Source organism: Aulostomus chinensis, chromosome 8 (genome assembly GCF_037954235.1).
Source record: "Aulostomus chinensis isolate RoL2024-O1b breed Wild chromosome 8, RoL_Achi_v1.0, whole genome shotgun sequence".
NCBI classification, from domain to species: Eukaryota; Metazoa; Chordata; class Actinopteri; order Syngnathiformes; family Aulostomidae; genus Aulostomus; species Aulostomus chinensis.
The window spans coordinates 16,648,447-16,675,857 of NC_141327.1; the positions used below are offsets into that span (position 1 = coordinate 16,648,447).

Genomic DNA, 27,411 nt, shown 5'->3' on the forward strand with positions numbered 1-27,411 from the left:
TAACTGCACAAATAAGGAGGTACCTGGGTTCCTCTTCCTCCCTTTTCAAGCCATTACTCACTATAATGTTATATTTTGTATTAGGCTAGAAGATGTTTTTTGTGCCAACTGAGGAAGGAAAGAGGTGCTGCACTATATTTAGGCCCACTTCTATGCATCCATCTCCAAAATTACAGTATTTTCAGCTCAGAACATGCAGAAAGGTATCCTCCTCATCCATAAACAGTCTGATAAAACCGTTTAGTCTTGTGACAAATCATAACAAAAATCCTTGTGCCCTCCCTCTTTTCTAGCGAGTCATTCCACCACTGACAGACAGTGAAAAGGGCAAAGAAAATAACAGAACTCACTTACCCAGCACATCATGTTTTCCAGCTTTACCCTCTGGGACACGCCACAGTTCACTGCCCTCAAGTTACTTTTAAAAACGTCTTCCTCCCAACTGCCATATGAGCTCCCACGATACCTTTGTGCTTGTTACATCCATCGCTTTTTATGTATTCAATGTAGTGTTGTGTGTTTTTATTGGATCCTGTGTTGCACCTTTTAAACTTGTATATTAAGTTAGTGTAGCATTTGCGAGCCAGGCTGTGTTGTCATATAACAGCTAATTTAATCTTTACCATCACTGCAAGTGTCCACTACAGTTCCCCTGAAGGCCGCTGGGTGCCGCTGCTGCATCCTGATTACTGAAGCGGATCACAATCGTTGTCCATGGTGCTGAAATCATCAACCTCACTTAAATTGCTCGACCTCAGGTTTCCCACTATTTCCAGTGCACTATAGTTCATAGTTTGTAACAACACACGAAATAGTCCACAATGGTTGGGTGTCCTCTTAACTCAGAGTGTTCACTGATTCCACTTCTAAAGGGTGAAAATGGTTCAATTCTTGTTTTCAGGGGACCCGCTGGGGCCAACCCGGACCCCCCACAAAAGAAGCCCCTTTCACCTGGGACCCAGAGCCCCGTGGAAATAGAAAAGGTCTTTCACTAAGCTGCAAGATAGGTTTACGGTGGAGTACATAGATCCATTTTTTCATTTTGAAATCTGAATATTTATACTTCAAGACTTCTCTCGCCTTAATAGGGACTGGATGATGTGCCATGCGGAGGTTAATGTGACTGCAGAGACTACGGAACCCATCCGGACTCCTGAGCACTCAATCATTTTGCAGCTGGACCGGCGTCAAGACACCCGGAGGAAGGTACAGCCATACAGGGAATGATGGTATTTTGGCTTCCACAATAAAAGCATGCAATGTGCTCGCGGTAGTAGGAGTGTTAGCTTTGTAGCGCTACGATGATAGGCTACAACTGATTTTTTTTTATTTTGTAGACTGTGTCCTGTTGGCAAATTATAATAAAAGAATGTCTTAAATTAACATGATTTACCACTATTTGATGTGATATTTGTAAACTTACCTCATTTAGACATGAATAAAACGCTAAGGTTTTATCACTATTTTGAAAGGACTAACCGGATGCAACCTGCTTTGAAACGTTACCTTGACCATTGAAAGGGAACGGGTGACTGGTTTGAGTTCCCACATTCGCGCTGGCTCCGCTACGAAGTTAAAACGTCCATTAAACCGCTTCTCCTCTGAGTGAAACCGTCCACAGTCTAAACTCAGATGTCACACGACTCGTAACTGAGCCACATGTTTGACAACAGCGACATTTTTTTTTTGTAAATAATTTACGACGGAAATGACTCTTAACGACGCAAACAACCTGCGGAGACTTCACCACAGATGCGGCATGTGTCTTATTGTGGAATAATTTTAAATGTAACGTACCAGCTAGGAGACTTGGTGAAGGAAACTTTCTGCTTTTCCGGAGAACGCTGGTGCAGTGTTCGGGATTGACAGCCGCTGTGGTTACTGGATGGGACGCAGATTAAAAATAAATTAAAAAAAAAAATGATTGGTCTCCTCAAGTTCCAGGTTAGGAGGTTAACAGCGATGTCAGGGGTCGCCCGTTTTGGAAAATGATTACTGGCAGCACCGACGGTAAAATAATGGTCAGAAGATGTCTAGTGACGTTCAAACCGTTCAGGTAAGATGTTTTCTTTTTAGCCTCAAGTATTATTTTTGACAAAATATCATGTAAACGCCTTAAAACTGACAGTGGTGCTGTTTTTTGTGTGTGCGTTGAGCTTTAAAACTGTGCTTTGCACGCTTCCCTGCTGCAACACACCTGATTCAGATTAATCCTAATTTAGAGCAGGTGTTGGAGGAGGAGGAGGAGGAGGAGGAGGAGGAGGGATTGGGTGGGGGGCATCTAAAACATGGGTGGTTCTCCGGGAGTTCTAGGCTCCTCTACAGTATGTCCAACCATAAACACAAACATGCCCCCCACATTTCAGATGTTAATTTACCAGATTAATTGGATTTAGATTAAATCCATACAGATGAAGGGATGACACGCAGCGAGTCATGAAAGAGCCTTTCACTGTGCTGTGAGCCGAGTTCTAACTTAGTTTCTTGCTGCATGGATAGCTTCATTATCCTCATCCGGCTGAGCATTGTTTGTGAAGATATAAAAAGGGGGAACCAGAGGGGATTTATTACACATTTTAACTGCCTGAACTTTTACAGTCCGTTGAGCCGTGTTGTGCCTGCCAACCTGCTTCATTAGAATTTCTCTAAATGGTAAAGATGAATTGCAGATGATTAAAGAGCAGCATCTATCTCCAAATTCAACTTTTATCCACTTTAAAGCTGCAGATATCGCTGGACTTGATAGTTTCTCTCCTAACACGACCATCCGAAGCCTTCAAGCTCAGGTCTACATCACCTTCTCTATCTCAACTCTAGTGTTTATTCCTTTATTTTCATTTCGCCCGATGGCAAAACCCACAAGCTGTGTGACAACTGCTTACAAGTGGGTTGTTTTTTTTTTGCGTGCGCATCTCTGTCTGAGGGCTTGGTTTTCACATTGCTCCCATGAATATTAAGAGGCATGATTTTTAGATCATTCTAAGGTTTTTTTTGATTGGAATATCCTGTTGGTTATCAACAACATTCTTATTATTTCTTTAAGCTCTATGAGATCCAAAGCATCTTCTCAAGTACTCACTAATAGGTGCCATGAGCTCACAAAAGGTTGTGTTTTTACCTCCTGCATCACTTCTTTGTGAGTCCACTATGCAGAAAGAGCCAGCTATGTATGTATTTAGCTTGAGGCTAATGGTGACTGACAGATAACAACAGCTGCAGCAACAAAACAACAGCACAACTGCCTAGAAACAGATGTTTACCACCTCTCAAGTGCACAGTCAGGTATAATCTGTCTTCTCTATCCAGTGGCTCAGTAAACTATTTGATTTAAGCTTAAAAAAACAGAAAAAAAGCTTGAAAAGCTATAACACTTCCTGCCAAGCGCTCTTTCCAATTTCCACATATTTGTCTGTGGTGGAAGCGCTGAACTGGAAGCGCTATTGTTTGTTTGTTTTTAGCTCAAATCAAAGTGTTTGTGGATTACTCATCATAAGGCTGGATAAATCAGATGTGGATTATACTGGATGATGTGTTTGGGAGTTGGTAAACACTTTTTTTGGGGGGGGGGAGTTAGCTGCTTTTAGCTGTAAGACTTTGCTTTAAATTAAATACATGTGGCCAGCTCTTTCCGCATCCTGGAGTCCCAAAGAAGTATTGCGGGGGTGGGGGTGGGTTGGTGCGGGGGCTCTTCCTGAGCTCATCCCACGTATTTGCGAGTACCTGAAAGGCAAGTAAGACTTTTTGAGTGAAGTATTGCTTTAAGTCTTGTCCAGGTGCCAGGAAAAGTTTCTTGGAAAACACCCAAACTACCATCAACACACATGCTCCTCCATGGCTGGCTCAACTCCTCTAGCTTCAAATGATCTACCTCGAGGCAAAATCTGATAAGTCTATATGTGCGAGGAAGCCAATTAGCTGATAGCAGATCTCTCCTTCTGATCCAATTAGAGGGAGCAGAGCATTTACTTTAAGCCTGTTAATTAAAGACTTGTCAGGCAGGACCAAGGCCTAATCCTCTCATATCACCCACCTAACGCCACTTTGGAAAACGACTAAGAGGGGAAACGATCGCCCTAGGACAGCATCGGAGCAGCTTCTGTACACCCACATGAGCTGAATATATTTTCTGCCTCTTTTCTCATTCTATTAACCCCTGTGCTGCTCTTGAATGTTTCCTGTCTATGCCCCCCCCCCCCACACACACACACACACACACTTTTAAACATAACGTGTCGTGAAGATCATTGGTGGACGTGTAGGTAAAGCGGGTGAGGCAACTCGTGGGTTAACTGTCAAATGTGTTCATTTTGCTGTGTGTGTCGTCTATGTGACTGACCTCCGTCTCTGCAGTTAACTGTAGTAATACAAGACCAAAATTGGTGAGGAGAAAAGGGAAAACACTTGTTCTAAATGAGCTCAGAGGTTGTTTTTTTTCATAGCTTCAACCTTCATTGCAGGCTCACCAGGTGGTTGCATATTAAATGCATAATCCATAACTGTATGTTTATCTCTGGATCAAGGCCTCATGGTAAATAATCCCTTTGATGATAATCATCGTTATACTATATCACTGCTCTGTGGTGCTCTGACAATGATTGAGCTATTCCGAGGCACAATATGCCTGGAACAGATGGGGATAGTACATTTTTATTTGATAGTATTGGAGCGTCAGAGGAGAGGTGTAGAGGTACAGTAAATGAGGAAAAATGTGCTAGCTGCATGGATGGTGTGATCCCCATATGATTGCAGGGTTACATTTTAGTTTTCAACTTAAATCCATGAAGAAATAAATCACACAGGAGCAGCCATTGACATGCTGGCATTTCCCTTTGAAGCCTTTTGTTCTACCCCAGCGCTCATCTCCCATACTCTGATGATCATAGTGATCGTCACATGAAAGTGTTTAATCTGCTTCTAACACCAGCATGACGGGAAATAGATCATCAAGAGTCGGAAAGGCTAATTTGAACATGTATTTATGTACAAAGGACTCTTTTTCTTGCCATAAGTGTCAGAAGTGTTATCGTTCATCAGAGTTAGATCGAGCTCACCTTGTAATCGCACTCGTTTGCCCACAATCTGATAGGAATATCAGGAAAATTGACCAATTTAACTGGAATACAGAGATACAGGGATGTATTTTTGGAGGCCAATCCGCAAGTTGGTTTTGCTTTTGGATCCCCCGACCAAGAGCCAATGGAATTCCTACAGTGGAATTTCGACCACTGCTGAAAATAAACTGTGTCGCAAACAAAGGATTGGGAGACTTTAGAATGTAAACGTAAACAGTATAGGTACGAAGCTTTTGTTATGCTACGCACAGACTTCACCGCAGGTGCAGGACTTCATCATCGCCACACCCAGCCTTGAGTCTTGTTTAGCCACTTGTTAGCAGCTGCTGCTTTAAGACACTTTTAAATTATTTACTGATGTGTTTATTCTCCAAAACCAAACCTTTAAATATATTAAGCTAGTGTTGACCACAGACTGCATTTAAAGTACTTAATTGAAAACCTATTGGCTTTGAGGCAAGAGAACCAGTGTTCAACAATGCTAAATTACTTCCACAGTGTAGGACTCATCAATATGCCTCTTTCTAAGTCTAGGTGCTGTACTTTTTGACATGCCCAGGCAGCTTTAATCATGTCCAGTGCCACTTGTTCGACCCATGTCTTGGTAATGCTGAATATTCAACATTCATTTGTGGTCTATGAGTAACAAAAGCAAACTCAAATTACTACATTTCTATTTGTCCTTGTAACCATTTGAGGTTACTACAACAGTCCTGCTTCTGTCTTGAATATAAAGTCAGCTTGGGAGGTTGCCAAACCACCACGCTTGGTATCATCTTGATCTCTGTGGGTCAGTCGGATCAGCCAGGGAAAATTTTCTTCATTGCCATTCTTCATTGTTAATAGAAACTTGTTCCTTAGAGCCTCATCAATATTAAACAGGATTTGTTCCGAACTTTGCGTGACTGCTGCTACTTAGCAATTCCAGCAAGAGCCGTCAGATTCCACGAAGGGCCAAGCACTCAAGCAAACATCTCTGGCCTGCCTTTAAAGAGAAAGCAATAACTATGAATAATTCATTTATTTGTCATGTTGGGATTGATTTTTCTGACCCCTGATGCAGAAGTTTAAAATTTATCTTAAATTATGAATTGTGCTAACTTTACATCCAATAGGTTGCAGTGGGAGCTCTTTACTGTTTGAGAATGCAACAATGCTTTCGCTCATACAGCTGCATATGAATGAAAAGAAATGTATTGTGCAGTGGCCTCTGTTCTTCACAAGTCGTGAAAGTCTTCCAAGAAACTTGTCTGGGGGTTAGCCGTTGTGCTCCCAGCACTTCTGAAGTGGGCCCTGACTAAGGCTGACTGGTATTTTGTCCAAGTGGATGAGAATCACAGACTGCTTTTCTTCTGTAGTTCTCCAGAGAGTTTTTGGGCATAATAAGATAACCTTTGATCCATATCCTGGCACCAGGAGCTTAAGTAGGGCAGGATTTACCCTCACAGATAAATACCTGATTTTGAACACTGATTCTCTCATGGCTGTCTGAGCGGGGAAAACCCACACAGGGTGTCGTTTTATTTTCCCTCCTGAGGTTTGTGAGCGTTTCAAACGTCAAATCTGTGCCACAATGTGTGGTAAAGCAGTTGATGTTTGAGAGCCTGGAGCGTCTTTACGGAGATCACTACGTCTTGTCAGCTAGCTGTATTTGTAAAACAAAAAAAAGAAAAGAAAAAGAAGAAGCAATGACCAGAGAATGATCTTAAATCTGGATGTAATTCATAACCCAGGCTTTCCTTCACAGTAACAGATGCAGCGATGTTTGTATTGTAGAGCCAACTGTTGACCTAGTTTTGTGTGGTTCAGAAAGAAGGGCGTGTGAGTCCAGTGTGTATGTTCAGAGACTTTTAGTAGAAGCATCATCTCGCTCTCATCTTGAAAGATGAGATGCCAGTAGAATATATCCAGGCAGGTCACAGTGCAACACAACAAAACAAACAAATGACAGAGAAACAGTTGAGTACGGGTTCAGGCTAACATTCTCTTCACAGCAACATTCTGTGGATTATATGATATTGTTTCAGACAGAGTGCTGAGGTTTTAGCTGCTTCTGGTCCCTAATATTTCAATGATAATGAGAATAATTGCCTATAAAAGCACCTCCCGAATAGACTGACGCGATGGGAAGGAATGGTCATTCAGGTTGAGAGGGTTGGTGTGACCTATCCAATACGCACTCAAATACGAGGTACAAGCCAAGAACGTATCTGTACTTGCAGGAACACTTTTGAAGATGCTCCCCTGGAGAGAACACAAGTTTCCTCCAAAGGCCCAGATTGGTCTTCCAGAGACCAGAAGGGCATCTTTAGAAAGACTACATTATTGTCTTTCAACTGGCTTGGGTCAATGACAAGTGGCCTAACATGAGTGAGTGACATTGATCTAAACAGATGGGTTACCTAAGCAACCCTGGAACATCCACGAGAGACCAACTTTGGTTCACCGAGTTTTGGGCAACAAGGCAATCTTTGTATATGCAGCTTTACGTTCATCATTAAGAGCCTTGTTTTTGTGCCCCTCTCCCTCCTCTTTACCCCTGCTTCCTTCTGATATGACATGAATAATCATACCTATTTTGCTTGTGCTTAGAGACAAAATCTGCACCCTTGTTTTTGGCATTTGTCCTAGATGTGTGCTAAGCGATAACATCACACTAACACAGACTAAAATCTTCCAACTGAAGTGCCCTTTGGCTTCCACTCTTCTATGTGTGATCATTGCTCTATTTATGCTCTGCCTTCTGGAAGCACTGCCTACTGTTTCTTGACTGTGTCTTTGTTCCTCTCCTCTTTTGCTCTCCTGCACATTTTACCTCATTCCCATTACTTCTATTCTCTCTTCTATTTTTTTCGTGCCTCTCAATGTTTTGTTTTTTCCCATTGGCTGTCACGTTGATCATTTCTTTCAGCCAACTTGACTTTATAACTGTCTTTCCGTTCATCTTCTTCCTTTGTCTGCTTCCAATTTCTCTCTTTCTGCCTCTTTCTACCTCATGTCACCATTCTACTTCCCAAATGATAACCCAAAACACGCTATTTGCTCGCCCTTCCCTGTAAATATGCCCATCTGTCCCAACTCTCTTTTATCTGTTCCCTCCCTCTCTCCTCTGTGTTGCAGGATATTCGTGGTGGGAATAGGCTTCTTCAGCCTATGCTTTCTAATGACCTCTCTGGGGGGGCAGTTTTCAGCCAAGAGACTGGGGGACTCCCCCTTCACCATCCGCACAGAAGGTACTGACATGTGCTTTGTGTGTGTGTGTGTATGTGTGACTGCATGTGCGTATTTGTGTAGAAAAGCTGTAATGCCACAGCATATTGCGACACTCTCTGGTCCTGCTGGTACTCCACTTCCATGTGCTACTTGGTCAAAGCTGCACCACCAGTCACTGAGACCCACATGGACGATTGGGATGATGGGTTGAAAAGTACATTTTAATTTCAGGACTAAGAATGATCATTGGGTTTTGAATGTATTCCATTTGTAGACATGAAAAAAACGATCATTTTCTAATTTTCTGTTCTTGGGGTAAAGTGGTCAGTATAAACCAACGTACCTGCCAGGGATTGGTCTGATCCTGATCACTGATGGAAGGTGACACAAGCACATGGGGCCTCTTTATACGACACAGGCTGATATGTTGTAGGTGAAAAAACATGTGAATAACAGGTAATATTGACTGAGCTGCCAGCGCTTTATAACAAGAGGAAACACAGTAGCCCCCACTGAATTTCTGCTTCTTTGACAAAAACATTTCAGAGCACCGCCGAACCCACTCAAGGTTCTTGGTGACTTTTCCTGTTTTCCAAAATTATGTTTGCCTTCCATTCGCATCGATTTCAGTGAGTTTGTAGCTAAGACTCAACAACAGAAGCAGGATGTGGTTTAGGATGTCTGTGGGACAGCTGAAGTCTTGGGAAGCGAGCGCCGCATCTCATGAGGAAACTGACCACATTTACCATTTTTGTGTTCTTAATGGATGAAAACAGGCTGATTAGAAACATGACTATTAGCAGGTCCACAATTGTCATGAGGGTTTATGATGTCTGCTCTGCTCATTGGTTGTATTTTTTTTTTTTTTGTCATTGCAAAAGAATGGACCACATTTTGAAAAATGAATATGGTACTTTTTCTGTGTGAACGTACTCGTGACGAGTGTAGACCTTCAGACTGTTTTCTAGCGGGGTTCGTTTAGCGACACACACTGTAAACATGACTGCTCATTCTTTGCTGTACCTGTTCCATCTGTGAACCATCAATCACGAGTGAGCTGGTGAGAAGGCTGACTGATTATTGTCGTCTTCAACACAAGGCTTTATTATTGAACGTGGAAACACTGCCAGCTGCTGCTAGAGTTGAAGGAAGATGTCGTGCTCTGAGGGCCATCCCATGTACGTGTTACATGGTGCGCTGCCACCATTTCAGCTTGTGATAGTGTTTGAAAAACAAAGCAGTTGTCACTGTAATTTTAAAGTTGTCTTGTCGTGTGTGCTGACTGAGAAAATGTTAAGCCAGTGAATCTGGAAATAAGGGACAAAGTCGTGGACTTAACAAAGCACAGGGTTGCAGAATCCTATTACAAACCAGGTGCAGTGTGTGAGAGAGATAATGGGGCTGCAAGGATGACTTTTGGATTTACAGTGTTTGTGTGATAAATTGGGATTTGAATGTATAGTACATGCCAGTGTTTCTTGATTAATCAACTACTCACGCGCTGCCACTTGGGAAGAAATTTGGAGCACGCTCATTAAAATTGTATATTGTCCAACCCTTCGTGCCCATAGGAATTGAATATGTGTGTGTTTTTGCTTGTTTGTGCACAAAACATGCATGCAACAGTATCCTCTACTGTGCGCCTGGGTGCATTTGTTAGTGTGCATGCCCTGCCATTTCACCCTCTGTTCTCCCTTTATGCCTATCTCTGTGTTTTACAACCTCACACTGTTTTTGCTACTTTTTCCCTTTGTGTGTGTGTGTGTGTGTGGTGTGTATATGTGTGTGTTCATCTGTGTTTGTGATGAGCTGGCAGGAAACTGGCTGTTAAATGGGGCGACAGCAGCAATGTGGGACAAGATTGAGACCAGAGAGTCTGAGAGACCGTTCCATCTGCTCTCTGCAAATCAGCCCATCAAAACAACTGGCCCTTTCATTAAGCCTCCACTCACCACCTGCAGAGTCTCACACACAGTTGGACTCTTGTGTTTCATTAGGCACTCCTCATCTCTAGCAGACTGAAGAGAAAAGGTCCCCACATCTTTGTGTCTTTCCTCACCTTTGCTGTTTAATTTTGAGGTGACTTGTCATTTTAATTTGACCTGGAGCCAGTTCATTTTGCTTATCTACTATGATATTGCGTACTTGTTGGCATGCTTGTGTGTGTGTGTGTGTGTGTGTGTGTGTGTGTGTGTGTGTGTGTGTGTGTGTGTGTGTGTTTGTTTGTTTTCTGGGCAGTTTTAGACTTTTGTCTCTTTGTAGCCATCTAACAGCTGCCTAGAAACATCTGATTTTTGGTATATTTTCAGAGTAAAGGTCTAAAGAACTGACAGATAATTTGACTGACTATTATCTGTAGATAATGAACGCTAACTCTGTAGTTACGTTGGATGACATACAGAAATTCTTGGCTTTTTGGCTACATATGCTCTATTTTTGTGTATACCCTTGGTGAAAAATGGTTTTACAGCACTTGCTGAGCTGGTAGATAGTTGTGTCAATATAATTTCTTTTACTGATACCATATTTTTGCTTTCGCTTTTTTCCAGACCTTCAGGATTTAGGGTTTTTGAAGCTGTCTTTGTGGTTCGCTGAATAGAGTGCAGAATGTCAGCGTTATGTGTTGAAAAGCATCAAAATCGAAATGCTGAAAATGAACATTTCTTTGACAGCATGACAACCTAAAAGGTATTTGTAACTATCATGAGAATCTGTTGGGCTGTTAATTAACTTCTTGAGTTATGTCCACTGGTGTCCTGTTCTTTTGTTCAGAGGCTGATTTTCCATTTAAATACTGCAAGCCTTTGATTAGAAAAGAAACACATCCTACATCTGAATTAGAAAAATGTCTGTAAGATGTGTTGCCGCTCCAAAATTCCCCTGTATCCGTGTTTAGCTGTCATTGTAGAATAGGACTTGACTTGGCTGAGGATGTCTGATTCATAAGCTGTCTCAGGCTAATCGTAATCCTTGACAGCGAGGTCATCAGGAGACAGTCACACAAGTTGTTTTCCTGTATATACATCAAATTCACAGGATGACAGCTTGTATTATGCCAGAGTTGTTTTTATTCACAAATTCTAACTTGCTGTTTGTACACAATAACAGCCAAATTTGTGTCGAGCTTTGTCACCTCAGTGGGAGTGATACGCTGACAGACCCACCAATTGTCTGGGTATTAACTGAATTTCATCACCACCTCTCGCTTCCTTGGATTATCGGCTTCTATCAGCCTAGCTCGAGTCCCTGCCTCTCCTTAGTGACTCACAAACTCATCAACGGCTGTGAGCCGGAGATGGAGAGGTAGGGGCTCAATGGTGTAAATGAGAAAGTGGAGGAGGAAGCAGGAGGTGGAAGTAGAAAATAGATTGTATGTGTGTTTGTATCTGTGATTAAGCAAGAGGAAGAATTGGATTTCTAGAGGTTACATTTCTCACAAAGAAGACAGATGAAAACCCAAGATAAAAGGTACATAGCTAGATTTTTTATCTTAAGATTAAAGTAAGTCTGACAGACAAGAGATGTTAGCTGATCAAAAGCGCTCCCTATGGAGCTTGATCACACACACACAATTGATAACATTAACAAGGACCTGTGACAGCCCCTTCACCCTAAACATGATTTTCTCTACACGGTTTGTTCTCGCTCAATCTCTAGGTGGGTCCCTGATGCCAAAGACAATATTATTTTATAGTTCTTAGCCCTTTATTTTGCATTTCTAAAAGCCAGTGGCATAAAGTTACTGTCAGAGTGTAATGTATAAAATGGTAAATTCATAATCGCCAAGAGGAGCACATTCTGTTTGTAAAAGCTGCTGTGCTCAGACCCAAGGAACGGCTGTGACAAATGCTGGTTTGACTCACATTAAACTCTGTTCGGTGATGTTTCATCCCAACTTTCCCAAAGACTCATGCCCATGTGTCACACTCCCAAAAGACATTTTCCCTCATGTCCTAGGAGGACCTCAGCCGAGGGTTTACACATATGAATATAGCAGAAATGTCTAATTATGATGCGCGATTCAACACATTCACATCCGTACGTAGCTACCATCTGAGCACACACACCCCTGATCTGTGGCCCCATTTAATGTTTTTTTTATTTCCTCACACTGACTTTTCATCTCTATCATAGATTCCCTGCAGTTATGTTTCCTCCCCATCGCTCCATGCTGAGCAAATGTGCCATGACAATCTTCTCCATGTCACTGGTGCTAGGTGCATCACTCCAGGAGTGCACTTCATTAGTGCACTTACAGCCTTGGGAATTCCAATGGCCTCTGTGTGTGTATGTGTGTCTGGGTGTGCATGTGCATTTGCACTTGTGTGGGTTTATAGGTTTTTTTTAATTGTCGTTGGACAAAAAGCACTGTTTACATGTTTGAATTTGTGTGTTTGTGTGATAGTGTTCTTGATTAAGTGTAATGTACATAAATGACAGAGAGGTGGATAAAAAAAAAGCTCAATTTAGGGTGATTTTGTCAATTTACCAAATTCTTTCTCAGCACATACAGTTTTTAAACATCAACATTTCTCATTTTACAAAATGCAGTGATGGTCGGATCAATTTGACAGCAAAGTTAAGAGGACATCCTTAAGTTGCCTCTAACTTCCTCTTTAATTGTTGATTTTAAAGGTCAGTATAACATTTTATTTGCAGTGTGGAGGGTTGCAGATGATCGCTGAGTCATAGGTTGTTAACTCTCACACTCACTCCATTGCGTGTATTTATGTATGTACATGATGGGTTGAACGGGCTGATGATGAGCAGATGCTGGCAGTGCTGCGTGGCACCACAGATGACGGCAGTTAGCTAATGGTACTCTGAATAATAGTGATGAATCTGCAGGAGAGAAACCGGCTTAAGATTATAACTAACAGACTTTTGACTCATGCCGTCTGACAGAGATGGATTTTTACTCCAAAACGAAAAATAATTGAAACCGACTGAGGTGAGGTTGTTCGCTACCTGTGAGCCCCTCTCACCCATGACTCATTACTGGGTTGCTCAGCAATGCTACAGTAGCTTACCTTTGCACGACTTGTGCCTCTTTGTGAAGTCTTAAAGTGTTCCAATATTTAGACTCATTTCTCTCCTAGTGGCTAGTCTAGCTGCATCTGTTATTGTTCGAATGCCTGCACCCAAAGGAAAACAACATAATTTTCCTGTAATTCCTGACAACAGCAACACAAGGCAGCATTGGCCTGGCTTTAGCCATGGTGTTGTAACAGCGCGCACTGTGCACAGTCCCAACTGATTAGTTGTTGCAGCCCTAAAAAGCACCAAGCATGACATGAAATTATTTCTTTCCTCCAGCCACCTCTTTTCCCACCTCTCCCCCTCTCTTCATTCTCTCTCATTTCATTCTACGTGTGAGATAATATATACACCTCCACCAATTATATATGGTTTTTTTTATGTGCATTCATACATACAGCATATATAAATAGAACACTTGATCTGATGTATTGGTTTTTTTGCATTGATATAAGCACATAATAGGAAACTCACAGGACCGGTGCCAAATTTAAATACAAGATATAAGAGGGAAAGAGAAAGCAAAGCAAAGAGTTTCAGGACTTAATGCGACAAAGGTTGCACATTCATGGAAGGGAAGGATGATTTAATTCGTATTAGAATAATTTATTTTGCATTCTTTACTTTCTTCTCGTCTGCACTTAGAGACATGTCACTTCCCCCTCGAAGCATTTCCTGAAATAGCACCAGTAACCACAAAGGAATTCCATTGCTACATAAGCATCGAATGCAGCAAAGCTCTTCACATACACTGCTTACAATACGTGGAATTAGTTGTGCTATTAATCTAAAAACACTCATGGTAACATCATTTATTTATGTCTGCCCTTGCATGCATTTCTCAAATCAGCTTCTTCTAAAAAAAGAGAGGAGGGAGTCAGCAAATTGTAAGATTTTCTCGGTAATGTTTACTACCTCTGGGTTTATTGCATGTGAAATCAAAATAAATATTACAGTGCGCTGACTCTTTCCTCTTTTTCAGATGCTGATCTTTTGTTCGTCCTGCACCTGTTAACTGGAATGGATGTGCATGCTCCACTTTTCTAGTGAGAGAAAGCCACTACTCATACCTCGAGGCTTATTTATTTTATTTTTGTATTTCAAATAACCAAAGCGTGACATGTCGAATGCCAATTTTATTGAAGTCCCTCCTATAAGACTCACTTTAATGCCTCCCACTTAGACAATGATTGTTGTTTTTAGGGGCTGAAATCATTCATTGACTTTCAGATTCTAGCACACTTTAGTCCGGCAACAGATGTAATTAAATGTAACTGGCAGTTCATATAAATCGTTGTGATTTATTGTGCCTGTATATGAAAAAAAAAAATTATATATATATATTATATAATAATATATATTATTATATTATATATATATATATATATTTATATATATAATAATATGTATTATTATATTATACATATTATATATATTTTTTATATATATATAATATAATAATATATATTATTATATTATATATATATTATATATATATATATATATATATATATATATATATATTTTATATATATATATATATATAAAGCAAGACCATGATTGATGGTATAATTAATGTTAAACTGCAAACTTGAGGCCTTTCTATTTCCTGTAAAGTGGCATTTCAACGCAGTGCTCTGTGTGTAGCCCTGTCCATCAGTCCTTCATTCCGCCATGCGCTATTAACTAAACACTTTATTCATAATGGGAAGATAACTCACATTTTGTTTTGTTGTTTTCCCACAGCTGTTTTCTGATGTCTAAATAAATACAGGTGGGATCTCTACCTGATAAAAGCACTGACTTTATTTGTAGGAAAAAGTGCTCTACAGTTGAATAATACATCATAAGTCCATCACTCCTGTGAGAGCCTCTGCGATCTCCAAACTCTGCAGAACTCCTCCTTATTTTCTTTTTTTTTCATCCTGGAACATGCATGTGATATGTAAAAAAAAGTAAAAATAAAAAATTGAAATTTTTCTTTGGATTTTGGAGACAATGAATGAGTGAACTGTTAAAAACAAAGGTTAATTACGTGCTGGAAAAGCACACAGGCTATCATGTGGAATTGGTTGTGTTTGCCTGTATTGCACCATGTGCATATGGCTGATTGGTGACAGACACTTAAAATTAGTCTCACACCCATGGCTAACAGCTGCATGTGATCTTTCCTCCATCCATTAATAAATGCGGTACCTTGCGTAAAAAATACATCATCGGTATATTTTGCAGATTTATTCACATATGACAAAAGTGTGGCAATGAATGTTTATATTTATCATTGTTATTATTCGTAGTGGTAGTCGTTGTCGTATTTCTTCAAAGAGAACTGGGCTGTAAAGGTACATTCAGAGGAAGGGAACTCTTTTTTTTTTTTTTAAGAGTTCAAGAGAGAAAGAGTAAGCACAGTTCAGGGCAGCAGAGATTTCCTCTGGTTAAGAAGCTAAATGGAGATGTTTGTGCACCCCACAATACAAATGCTTCACACTGTCTCGTGAGCACTTGTCGTGCAGTCAGTTGAAATTACACTCAGCCTCTCTGCATCATTTTTCATCTCTTCGATTCTCTTGATCTGCCAGACTGACACACACAGGCGTCAATTCCTCCAGCGCTTCCAATTACTATGTAATAGCAGTACCAGTAACATTTACATTAGCCGTATGTTACACATCTGCTGGTGCGTGTTGATGTTAACAATTTAATACCAGTCTATCACAAATCTCACTGCCAGTGGTGATTATTATCAATATCAGCGTCCAAATTCTGATTTCTGTTTTCAGCCCTTTGAGTTGAGGAGGGTCTCCTCAAGAAAGCACAACGCAAGAACTCACTGTTTTTCACTTACTGAATTTAAATAAGCTGTATTTTAGGATACCACATGTTCATTGTGTGTGTGTTGACAGTGATTTATACATTGCTTCATCATTTGAGTGCAATCATACCTCAAACACCCTTGTACGTCATGGCCTCATACTGAATAATACATGTAACAGGCACCATGTAGTATTATACAGACATACATGCTACCTGCTTTCACTTATTGTACTATACTGGGGCATTAAGTGTAACAGCTCACTGTGCTAACTAATCTTGAAAGGCGTGTGTTGCACTGTCAAGTGGTGGGCCCTTCCTCTCTCTCTGGGAAAGTTAAAGTGACATTACCTGTCTGCTGCTATGATATGGCCCATCTGTTTTCTGTAAATACGAGATATGCTAAACACAACAAAATGAGCTATATCTCTCATTCCTCTGTCGTGTAACATTTGCTAGATTGTCTGCTGAGAAATGTATCTCGTGTAAATGAGGAGAGCTTTAACTCACTGGCCTTACAATCGATGGTACTGCAGAACATCGGCACTTTCCTGGGATTTACAGGTGATAGCCTGAGTTTAATCTGCTAAATTCCAGTCATTCAAGCTCAGCATGAAACGCATAATAACACACAATAATATGCTTTATCTGAATTTATGCTAACATGTATCTGCACCTGCGTGCTGCATGTAGGTATGATACAATTAAATTTCTTCATCAGTCTTTCGGAGATCAAGTTAGATTAATGTGTTTTGATTGATTACTTCTATTTCATTAATGGACTTGCTCAAGCCAGCGTCAGTCTCTGTGCCTCCCACCAGGCTGTCAGTCTGTGAGGAATGAATCAGACTCAGTCAACCAAAGGGAGGGAACTGGGAATACAGCATTGGACCCATACAAACCAGTGGTCTGATCATATCTAACCATATCTAGGACATCGTGTATGTACAGTAAATTCACCAACAACCACCACGCGCACACACGCATACACACGCACTCAAGCCAAGCTAACTACTGAACACCCACCGGCTTCAGAAACAGCTGAGCTCAGTTTATCAAGTCGATGGAGAAAATTGCCTCAAATCCCTCAGCACAGCTTTGTGCGAATAAAATCCATGCTACACTCAGATCTAGAAATAAGATGTTCACAGCAATTAAAAGTATTTTACATCTACGTGTAAATGTAACCAGCTGTAAAGCAGTTGGCATATGCTTCTGTAATACCGCAAGATTATTTTACCCGTCTAAATTATGGATCTGTTCATGTGCAACCCACCCCCTTCCTTCCATTGAGCTTATTGTTGTATTCCTGCAAGTTAACAGACGCCTCTTAGATTATGAATGTGTGGTTCCGTCTGCAGCCAGGCTACATTTGTCCTCTCTTATAGGAGCAGTGGGGTGCTGCTGTGTTCCAAAATGGTTTCTGTTACCACTGTCGTCCTGGGGAGCTCCTTACCCTCCCCAACCATTTTTGTCAGTACTTTTGTCTCTCCGTGAAGGAAAACCAGCTGTCAGAAAACATGAACCGCTGCGCATACCTTAAATTAAATGTCAGCCGTCTGCAGATGGACTCATTGATGTCGATTGTATGCAGTCATTACTCAACCAATCAGTGCTGTTGGTGTCCAGGCTCGGACAAAATCTGTTGAGGTTAAGCTGCGTTTCAGTGAGCAACATCGGACAAAGGTGGAGGGAACACTCAATGCCAATATATCGACTGCTATTCTCTGAGGCTTTCCTGCTGCACTTTATGGCATTTCTAATGTGTTGGAGCAGAAAGTAAAGGACAACGGCATCACAATCCATTTTGCTTACCCATGCTTTTAAAGAGTCATTTAATACCAGGCTGGAAAGCAGCATTTCACTACGCTCGCGTTTCATAGTGTGGAGCACTTCCATGCAAATCAATATTATAGAAACAATATCAACGGAGTCCATTTGGAACCTTTGTTGTGGTGGATACACCAATGCCATGGTTCAACGATGACATGTAATGGGTGGGGCCTAAAATAGTTGAAATGAGAGAGTGCAGTATGTGCCCGGAGGTTGCTTGGGGTGTTTTAGTCTTTCTTTTTAGTTCACTCTCTCTCTTACTGTAATCTTAATCTGCTCCAGAGCAGGTTCCGTGTACAGCATAAATTACGTATTACGCCGAGAAATAAAACCACCTTCGTTGCACTAGAGCCTGAACCTGCTGCTCCCTTGTTTTAACCTGAACGGTCAATAAAGGAAATACGCTTTGAAGCTGCTTTACTGAACTTCTGGAGTACAGAGCAATACATCCAGCACAGCCATAGCAGCACATCTACTGGTCTGAGCAGGAACCAGGATTTACTCAATAAATGTTCCAGGTGCAGCACATGACAAATGTGGCACTATTTCACTCCAACCCCCCCCCACCCCTGAACCAGCTGTAACTGCATGACATTTCATTTAAAAAAACCTGTTTTGATAGTCTGTGTTTTCTGTGAATGAAGTCAAATCACAATTAAAGGAAGAATAAATTAAAACTGCTGATAAATTGTCTAAACTAGACAAGTCCATCCATCCATCCATCCGTCCATTTCTTCCACTTATTCCTGTTAAGGGTCTCCAGGGGCTGGAGCCTATCCCAGCAGCCTTCAGGCGAGAGGTGGGGTTCACCCTGGACAGGTCACCAGTCCATCACAGGGCCAACACATAGAGACAGACAACCATTCACACTTACAGTCACACCTACGGTCAATTTAGAGTATCCAATTAACCTAGTCCCCTCTTGCATGTCATGAACCTTCTTGCTGTGAGGTGACAGTGCTAACCACTGCACCACTGTGCCACCCAACTATACGAGTCAATTACTGCAAATTGTGTGGCTTTGAGCAGGTTTGCGTATCTACCACAGAAGACGAGCTTCTCTGTGACATAACCCACATTGGACACCCCAGCTTGGTAAACATGCATGACAGCATTTTATCATTATGTAAATGAAAATATCCTTTCCTAACTAGGGGGCTTGATCATTGAAAACCAAGTGTCATAAAGTTCATTTACATTCATATCATCTTTGATGGACACCTCTCACAAATACCGAATTGACAATGTAAGCAAGAATGTTGTAAACTGCCTCATTATAACAAAAGTCAATGGCGACTGGGAAAGTGTTTTTTTTAAACATGTAAAAATTGACAAAAACAAGTCACAAAGCTTTTTTTTCAATGTCTGCCAGAGCAAAATGCCTAAAAAATGGAGAGAGCAGACAACATGCACATATAATTCAGTATAACAGACAAAACTGGTAATATGATTATATATTTATTGGCCTTCACTTTTACACACACTCAGGGACACAGACAAACTACAAGACAAACACTTGGCACTGTCTAGCAGCTTTCATCAATATTTAATAAGAACATCATCCTGAGCATAGGGGAATTAATAAATAATTGATTCACCATTCGCTGTTTTAATAAGCATGTTCTTTTTTGTGCGGGGTGCTGCAATTTGCATGTTATTCATCTGTGTATGTTGGTTTTCCACCAGGTCAACGGTGATTATCAAACTCTCCAAACTTTGAAATGGCAAATACAGAACAAACTTTGAACATGAGCTAACCAACATCTCATCATAAGAAGAATGAAACACAGCAGTCGTGTCTGAGATACCTGAAAGTCCACAGAGCCTAAGCTGTAAACCAGAGGCTCATTGAAGCTGACATCGCTGTCAGATTGAGCTCAGAGGGAGACGAATCAGTCGGAGATTGTTGATGTGTATGTGAGATGTAGTCAGAGCAGGCTGGTGCAGATTAGACCACCGAGCGTCAATTGGAAACAGAGGTCACTTTTGTCTTATTCTCTTGAACACAAACCTATCGGACATTTGGCCTAGTTTCTGTTTCTGTCTCTCTGCTTCGGTTTCAGTGTTGTTGTTTTTTTTTTAATTTCCTGATTCCATTCAGCTGTCGTTATTTTTCAAATCTTTGTGGAATATTAATTTCTCTTTCTAACGAGTTATCATTTCTAAGATTTCAACAGGTTTTCTGTAGGTTAGACGATCAGGTTTTGAAGTGTCATGTGTCAGTATGCACCTTGGTTTTGAAATCACTCCACTTATTATTTCAGTCCAGAAACAGAAGTTAAATCGCTTTTCCTCTTGTTTTTTTATCGCACAGTGGTTTATTTACAGTTCTTCTTCAGTGTGATTCTGAGGATATTGCCGCAGACAGTGAAAACCTAAATATACCTGAAATAAAATTTCCAGCAAAGTTAATATTCTGTCTAGAAAAATACAGTAAAACCGGAGTAATGTTACAAGCAAAAATCCTGTAATTTTGTCACCATACTTAAAGATGATGCCAGATGCTGCACAGAATCCTGCTATCTGACAGCAATCACAGTATTGGAGGAGATATTCAACACGAATTTAGACTGAAATGAAATGAAAAAAAATCATTCAAGGAATTTTCTAAGAGCAATTTTGAGAAAATTGACCAAAACATTGAGCTATCATGTGGATGTTTTCACCTGACTCAGAGTTGGCAAATTAAGAATTGTATCATACCGTTTTCTTCCTAGTGGCTTGTGGTCTCCCTGTGTTTAGCATGTCAGTCATATTAGCTGAGCTAGCTGTCTGCTGCCAATTGTGTTTTCTTATTTACACATCTTGAGTGAAAAAAAAATTGGTACTTTAAAATTTGATCAGCAGCTGAAAGCTTGGCTGTTGCAGGACGACGCTGTTGTTTATCCCTATTCTAGGAGCTGCATAGATGCTGCTCTGACAACAGCTACGCTAGCTACAATACATTTCTTTGACATATGGTGAAATAGTCCTAGTCTGAATAAACTGAACTATTATTCAGACAAATAAAACCCAGTGTTTTCCTGCTAACTGATGTTTTGTTCCTCTAAAGTGCGTTGTTCACATTCTATTTAGCTCTGTAAAACACATGGCACAGTTGTTGCAATTGGCCACAAGCCTTCAGATAAACACCGTTTGCACACCTTAACTGCTTCCAGCCTAGCTGCTCATTTCATCTGTAAACATTTGTACATCCCCAGTTTGCCATATTCAGCCTCCCAGTATCACAATGCCAGATGTCCATGCTGGCTCCAACAGCGGAATGTCATTCCTTTCTCATTTACTGTTTCACCGGCGGTCCGCTTCATTACCTGTGAGTCCGAGTAAATAACAGGATGAGTGAGGGGGCCACTGAGCAGAAAAGATAGCAGCTTCTGGAAAGCTGTCATCGCAGATCGAACCTTGACAGAAGTTAATTTATCTGCAGAGAGCTGAATTATAGAGACAAACACTTGTGGGTTCATAAGGAAAATGAAGGGAAGACGATTAGATAAGATTCCAAGTGAAATATGGCAGCAGGTAAAGTATAAAGAGGTCGGTAATAGACAGGAGAAAGAATCTGTAAGCGCATGAGAGGTGAGAGAGGGAAAATGGAGACAAAGAAAGGACAAAACGATTATTGAGAGGTCACAGAACGGATTGATTTATTCTGAGTGAATGTTCTAAAAGTCCAAATAGCTGCTAGAGTATTTATAGTCAAACATCCAGGATGGATGTGCAGTGTAATAGCTGAAGGAGAGGCACATTGCACACAATGGCCATTAACAGTTTGTCTCCAATTCCTTTGACTCTTTCTTTTCATAATCGTCTTGACATTCCCTGATTGCTATTGCTACAACTTTTTCATGGGATATCACAACAGCGAAACATCCAACTCGCGCTTCAAAAACCTTAAAAATGTGTCTGGCAGAAAGCTTGTGTGAAGCTTACACACTAAGAAGTACCCTATACATAGAATGAGGTTTTAGCATTTGTAACAAGAAGCTGACAGTAAGTGGCTGTTCTTTTGCGCAAAGCTAGCAAGTTCATTGTTTAATCAGCACATTAACCTTCACATGATGAAGTGCAAGTGTGCAGTGGAGGAGATGAGGAGGCAAAAGATAGTGTGGCACTACATTTACATTAATGGCAATTTCAATTATCAGATTGTCTGTCTCTTCTCTGATGCATTGCTATCTGCTAACAGTGGACGTGACGCTGTCCTCTTGGATTTCTTAAGTACAGCAACGGAGGACCGCTAAAAGACACTTGTTTAAACCCAGTTTTACCGCTGTCCTTCTCCTTCTCTTCCCATGTGTCCTTCTCCGTCCCTCGGGGCTGCGGTGCAACCGTGCTTCATTGTGAGGTTGATTGATAGGGGGATCTTGTGGTGATAGATAACAAAGAGGGAAAGAAGATACAGCACATGGGAGGGAGCTCCAGGCTAGACCTTTAACTCACACGTGCACATCAATCTATCCTTGCCACGCGTGTTCAAAGAGGGAGCACCCGCAGAAACATTTTGATAACATTGTTTTTAATAACAAAGTAGCACATGACACAGCGCATGAATATCAGAGGTGTCACTCACGCTGATGAAATCTCAGAGAATGATCACCTGTTTTGCCCTGTGTCTCACTGGGTTGTTTTATGGAGGCTTCTTAAACATGGACTGGCAGCCAAACACGACTCCCTTCAAACGTTGAATCCCAATGACTATGATTGTCGGGAAATAATTGTGAAGTTAATGCCAGATAGGCATCACCTTAGGCCTAAAAAGCTAGATAACACTATTCTTGAGTTTTTAAAAATGTCAGATTTAAAACTTCAGGTTGAAATGTGATCTTCACTTTGATGTTTTTAAAGTAGCAGGGGAACATTCATGGTAAGCCCATGTGTTTGACTTGCTTTTGCACCGTTACCTCCCTGTTACACCAGAGGTCTTTGGTCCACTTCCACCGAACCCCGGTGCGTTCCGGTGAATGGTTTGGTTCTTTATAGTGGTGTAAAAGCTCATCTGTACAATCCGGCCGCACCAAAACCAAAAACAGGCAGCCTACGTCATTGAAGTAGTGCCTGTTGAGTTCACGAGTGATATTTGTTTTGGATGTTGTACATGAATGAAAGCGAACGGGACCGAACTGAAACGGCAAATGTGTTGCAACTTCTCCAACAAACTTAAGGTGTGAAAGCTAGTCTGGTGAAATAGCTCGGTGACTGGGAAGACACAGGCTAGCAATCGCCTGTTAGCCCTGTAGCTTGTATTGTTGGATGCCTTTTTCTAGCGAGCCGCATTTAAGGTTTTTAGAATTGCCAGAACTGTTGTATTCATTCATCGCATTCATTGTCAGAACGTTCCCGAACTAAAAGATACATCATGTGTTAATTACAGTGATTCTTCTTCAAAAATGTTGTTGCCACTCGGCCCTCACTGTAATTGACTGTTCGTGATGCTCATACCTAATGACGATGTTTTTGTCATAGAAAAAGGAACAAACAGTTTGTCTCTTCGTATTGAAAGGCAGAATCAGAAAGTTAGATTGGAAGTCGGTTACAGCGCTTCAAAAAGAAAGGTCCTTGTGTCAATCCAGTGTTAATTGTGTAGTTTTAGTGTGGAAATTAGTGTTTATTTCAGCATAAAATGACAGGGAAATATTTTTTTTTTTGTTAAAAGTTCTGACAAATCCAGCCTGGCACCTTAATTCTGAAGTGCTTGAAAACCAAACAAATACTGACGCCTCATGGCATCACCTTTCCCATTGATCTGCAGCTGAAGCCACAGTTATTTTCTCCCCATTAGCCTGAACCCCATCCGCAGTCTGCTGTAGCTAAAGCTGCGTGCTCATTCAGTCAGGGTGGTGAAAAGGTTATGTCGTGAAATCTAAGGTCTTAACACTACCATTCAGCCCCCACACAAACACACTTTTTAGCCAACCTCTCCATCTTTGCCTGTCACAAACGCAACACAACGCTCCGTCACACTAACGTACATTGATGTGGTTTGTGATGAAAGCGCCCTGCAGCTCTGTCCGTCTGGTCGAGAAAGCAGAGCACAGCTGAACCAGTGAAAGTCAACAGAACAGTAAAAGATGATGACCGCGCTAGATGGTCGAAATAGTGGTGAAGGTCAAGGCTTGTGTCTGTCAAGCTTAAGAAGGATATTTTATGTTTTGCCTTCAAAACTAGCACAGCGTTGCTCCTGTGATCGACTGAGAAATACTAACCGAAACACCCCTTTGTTTTGTATTCTATTTGAAGCGGCGGTTGAACCAGCAGTGGTTATCAGCCCATTTCATCACAGTTTCATCAAGAAACAAACACACCCACTCCTGAAGACACACCACGCTTGTCAACAGATTAGCCTTTCATATATCCAATTTAGTCTCTACTCAAATATTGTTTTTATTTGTCCATCCCAAGTGCTTTGAGTTTATGTGTCTGTACTCTGATACCATTTCTGCATCCTCGGTCATCATCAAAAAACCTACAGTAAAAATGACATTGAGGGAAATTGTAAAAATAACATTTGAATGTAGAGTGTAATATAATACAGATGGAAGAAGGGTCAAACTGTCAAAAGAAGAATGTGAATGTTAAAAGAAGAGAAAGATATAAAAAGATTACTGGATTACTAGTCCTGTGGGATCAAGCCAATCGCTATTACAATCGCCAGAAAATGCCACAGTTGTTCCAAAATATCATCGACACTTCATTGGTAAGAGCAGTTCCAATTTTTTTAATATACTGTATCAGTGTAGCCTCAGTTATACTCAGTCCTCTTCTTTTTTTTATCATCCTCTGTTTACAATGGGGAAACGATGCAGTAAATATAAGATTAATGAGCCCTTCCAAATATTTTACAAATAAAGAAAAACTTAAATTTCTTGAAAGTAACGATGTATATATGAGTTTTCCAGTGTGTGAAAGGAATAAAAAATGTGTTTGTATCGGAGCAATTGCAGTAATTTCTGCGCATTTATGTTGATAACAAGCAAACATACTCATAAATGTAATGTTTTATCATTTAATTCTGAAATGTTGTACATAATGTTGCAAAATGACTTTTTCTCCAAATCGTGCAGCACGACTGTCGACTGTGCCTGACATCTTCAAACTGAAAAACGTGGATCGAATCAATTTTTTGGGGGGGGGGGGGGGGGAATTAGTGGAAATGAAGCAAAAGGGATGCCACGCTAGATAACCGTGGTTTTCCTTCATCCCTTCAATCTCTTTGAAAGAGACGAGGACTCAAAAGACAAGTGAAACTGTCGGTGGAGCTGTACCTCTTTGTGTGGTGATATGCTCTAATCTGTGCCATCTCCCCTTGTGAAATCCCATTTGACTTGTCATCACTGGATGAATGGCGAGAAAATGTCAATCATATGAACAATATACATTTAAAAAGCTTGACTAAGAGGGAGAATTAAGATAGGCTGGAGTCCTTTCTCATTCATCGCCAGCTGCTTCTGTTATATTTTATTCTGTGCGGTACAAAAGTATCAAATATTCCAGCATCCTCTTACTTCTTCTGTTACATCATTGATATTCATTGCATTTACTTTTATTGTCGGCACAATATGTCACTGCCTTCATGCTTCATTTGCTGCGTTTTCATTTCCCTAAAACATGTTCCCTCTGTATACATCCATTCCCCGTGTGCAGCTTTGAAAAAAAGCCACTCCATTCTTTTCTGTGTGTACTCATTCCTGCCGTTCCTTTGCTAATGAACAGCAGAGCTCCTGTGCCGTAATAATTAAACTGCATGTAATTTGTAGTAATTGAATGTGGGTGTGGAAATGAGAGGATGAGATGCCCTGGAGAGTCGTAGTGGGTATTAAGAACCTCCCTGTCTGTCTTTCTGTCTGTCTGTCTGTCTGGCCCGTGAGAGATGATGAAGGGGGTTCTGAAGACTGAATTAGGGGGAAGGAGCACGAAGCAGGGAGGAGACCACAGAGAGAAAAGCATGAGGGTGAGGGAGAAGGAGGAAGGAGGGGTGAGGATGATGTGAGGAAGCGAGCGAGCGAGGGGACACTGTCATGTTGGAGCCAGTCCACCTCACCTAGCAAGAAGCTAAGCACGTGTTGGTTTGTTTTGAAGCTAAACTCTCCTTTGAATACTTGAACTGTCCCCCTCTCTCTCTGTCTCACATGCACATGTGCTGCTGCTGTCTTGACCTCCGTATTTTCCACAAAGTGTACACAGACCAAACATACACCTTGGCATGCTTTTCTTAAAAGTGTGAAGGAGTTGGGCTCCCTCACCTCCACATACATCATCACAGTTTCCTGGGAAGAATGTGGAATACTGCACAGCTTAGTTAATTTCCTTTAATAATACAGGCTGTATTGAATGTGTCAACTTGAAAAAAAAATGGTGTCGCTGGCAGTGAATAATGGAAAACAGACAGAACACCATGGCAGGATGCAGCTGCATTCTCCGATTCACAGCTGAAGTCTTTTATTCAGATTAACTGACTGAGATGAGAATATCAATCAAACATTTATGCGTGATCATGCACTCATACTTTAGTGGCATCTTCAGTTTGAGTTTTAATTCTCCTGTTCTAGTGTAGATCGTTTTAGACATTGACTCGACTGCGCAAGAATAGATTATTTTTCGTGTGTGTGCCTGAGTGAGTATGTGTGTGTAGGTGTGCTCCTGTGACAATAGGAGTTGACACAGCTAAATTAACTGGAGACCATTTTGAGAAGGCACTTCTGTCAGTATTCATCAAACCACAAATGGTTTACTTCTCATGAATATGCAGAAACACCTCCCGCCAATCAAAACACCACCTTCTCCTGACACGCAATATTTCAGGAGGCAAATGTGTGTATTTTGTGTGCTCTCTCTCTCTCTCTCTCTCTCTCTCTCTCTCTCTCTCTCTCTCTCTCTCTCTCTCTCTCTCTCTCTCTCTCTCTCTCTCTCTCTCTCTCTCTCACACACACACACACACAAACTAGCAAGTCACTCTATGGTGCAACTTCGCTTGGAAGGATGATAGTTCAGGGTCGTCTCTCAAGCCCTCTGCACAGCAAATGATAGTTTGCTTCAAGACAGTTTCCTTTTCAAAGATAGACCTCAGTCGTGCCTGAGATGTGTAGATGGGGAAGGTTTGCAGGGCTGCAGGTGAACACTCATTCCTCTTTCAACTGAATTTGCTGCATAAAATTCCACAGTTCAAAATGCTGTTTTTATTAGATCATCTGTATTTGACACATAGTTAGAAACATTAATAGTGCAGTAAACTTTGCCTTTTGCCTTTGTAATTAAATGAATGACATGTTTTTGTAGTTACTTTCCCACAGGATTCATCGATTTAAGTCACATTTTGGAGCACCTAGTCATCCTTTTGAAGAGTACCCCCTCCATGACCTCTGTCCTTTATGTACAGACGTGAACACACACACTCACGAAGGCCAGCAGATCACCTCAGGCCACTGTCACACACCTTTAAGAAAGGAAA

At 41.0% G+C, this 27,411-nt stretch overlaps 1 protein-coding gene across 2 annotated transcripts in view; it reads left to right on the forward strand.

Annotated features, from left to right (window-relative positions):
* Positions 1 to 1,537: 1,537 nt before the first annotated feature.
* LOC147257391 (alpha-1,6-mannosylglycoprotein 6-beta-N-acetylglucosaminyltransferase B-like) overlaps positions 1,538 to 27,411 on the forward strand; it is a 110,671-nt gene continuing 84,797 nt past the window's right edge. For both annotated transcript variants that reach the window (XM_086211298.1, XM_086211299.1), the window contains exons 1-2: positions 1,538 to 2,056; positions 8,193 to 8,305. In XM_086211298.1, the coding sequence (XP_086067424.1) occupies positions 1,989 to 2,056; positions 8,193 to 8,305 (181 nt within the window). In that variant the 5' untranslated portion in view covers positions 1,538 to 1,988. The remainder of the gene's footprint in view (positions 2,057 to 8,192; positions 8,306 to 27,411) is intronic.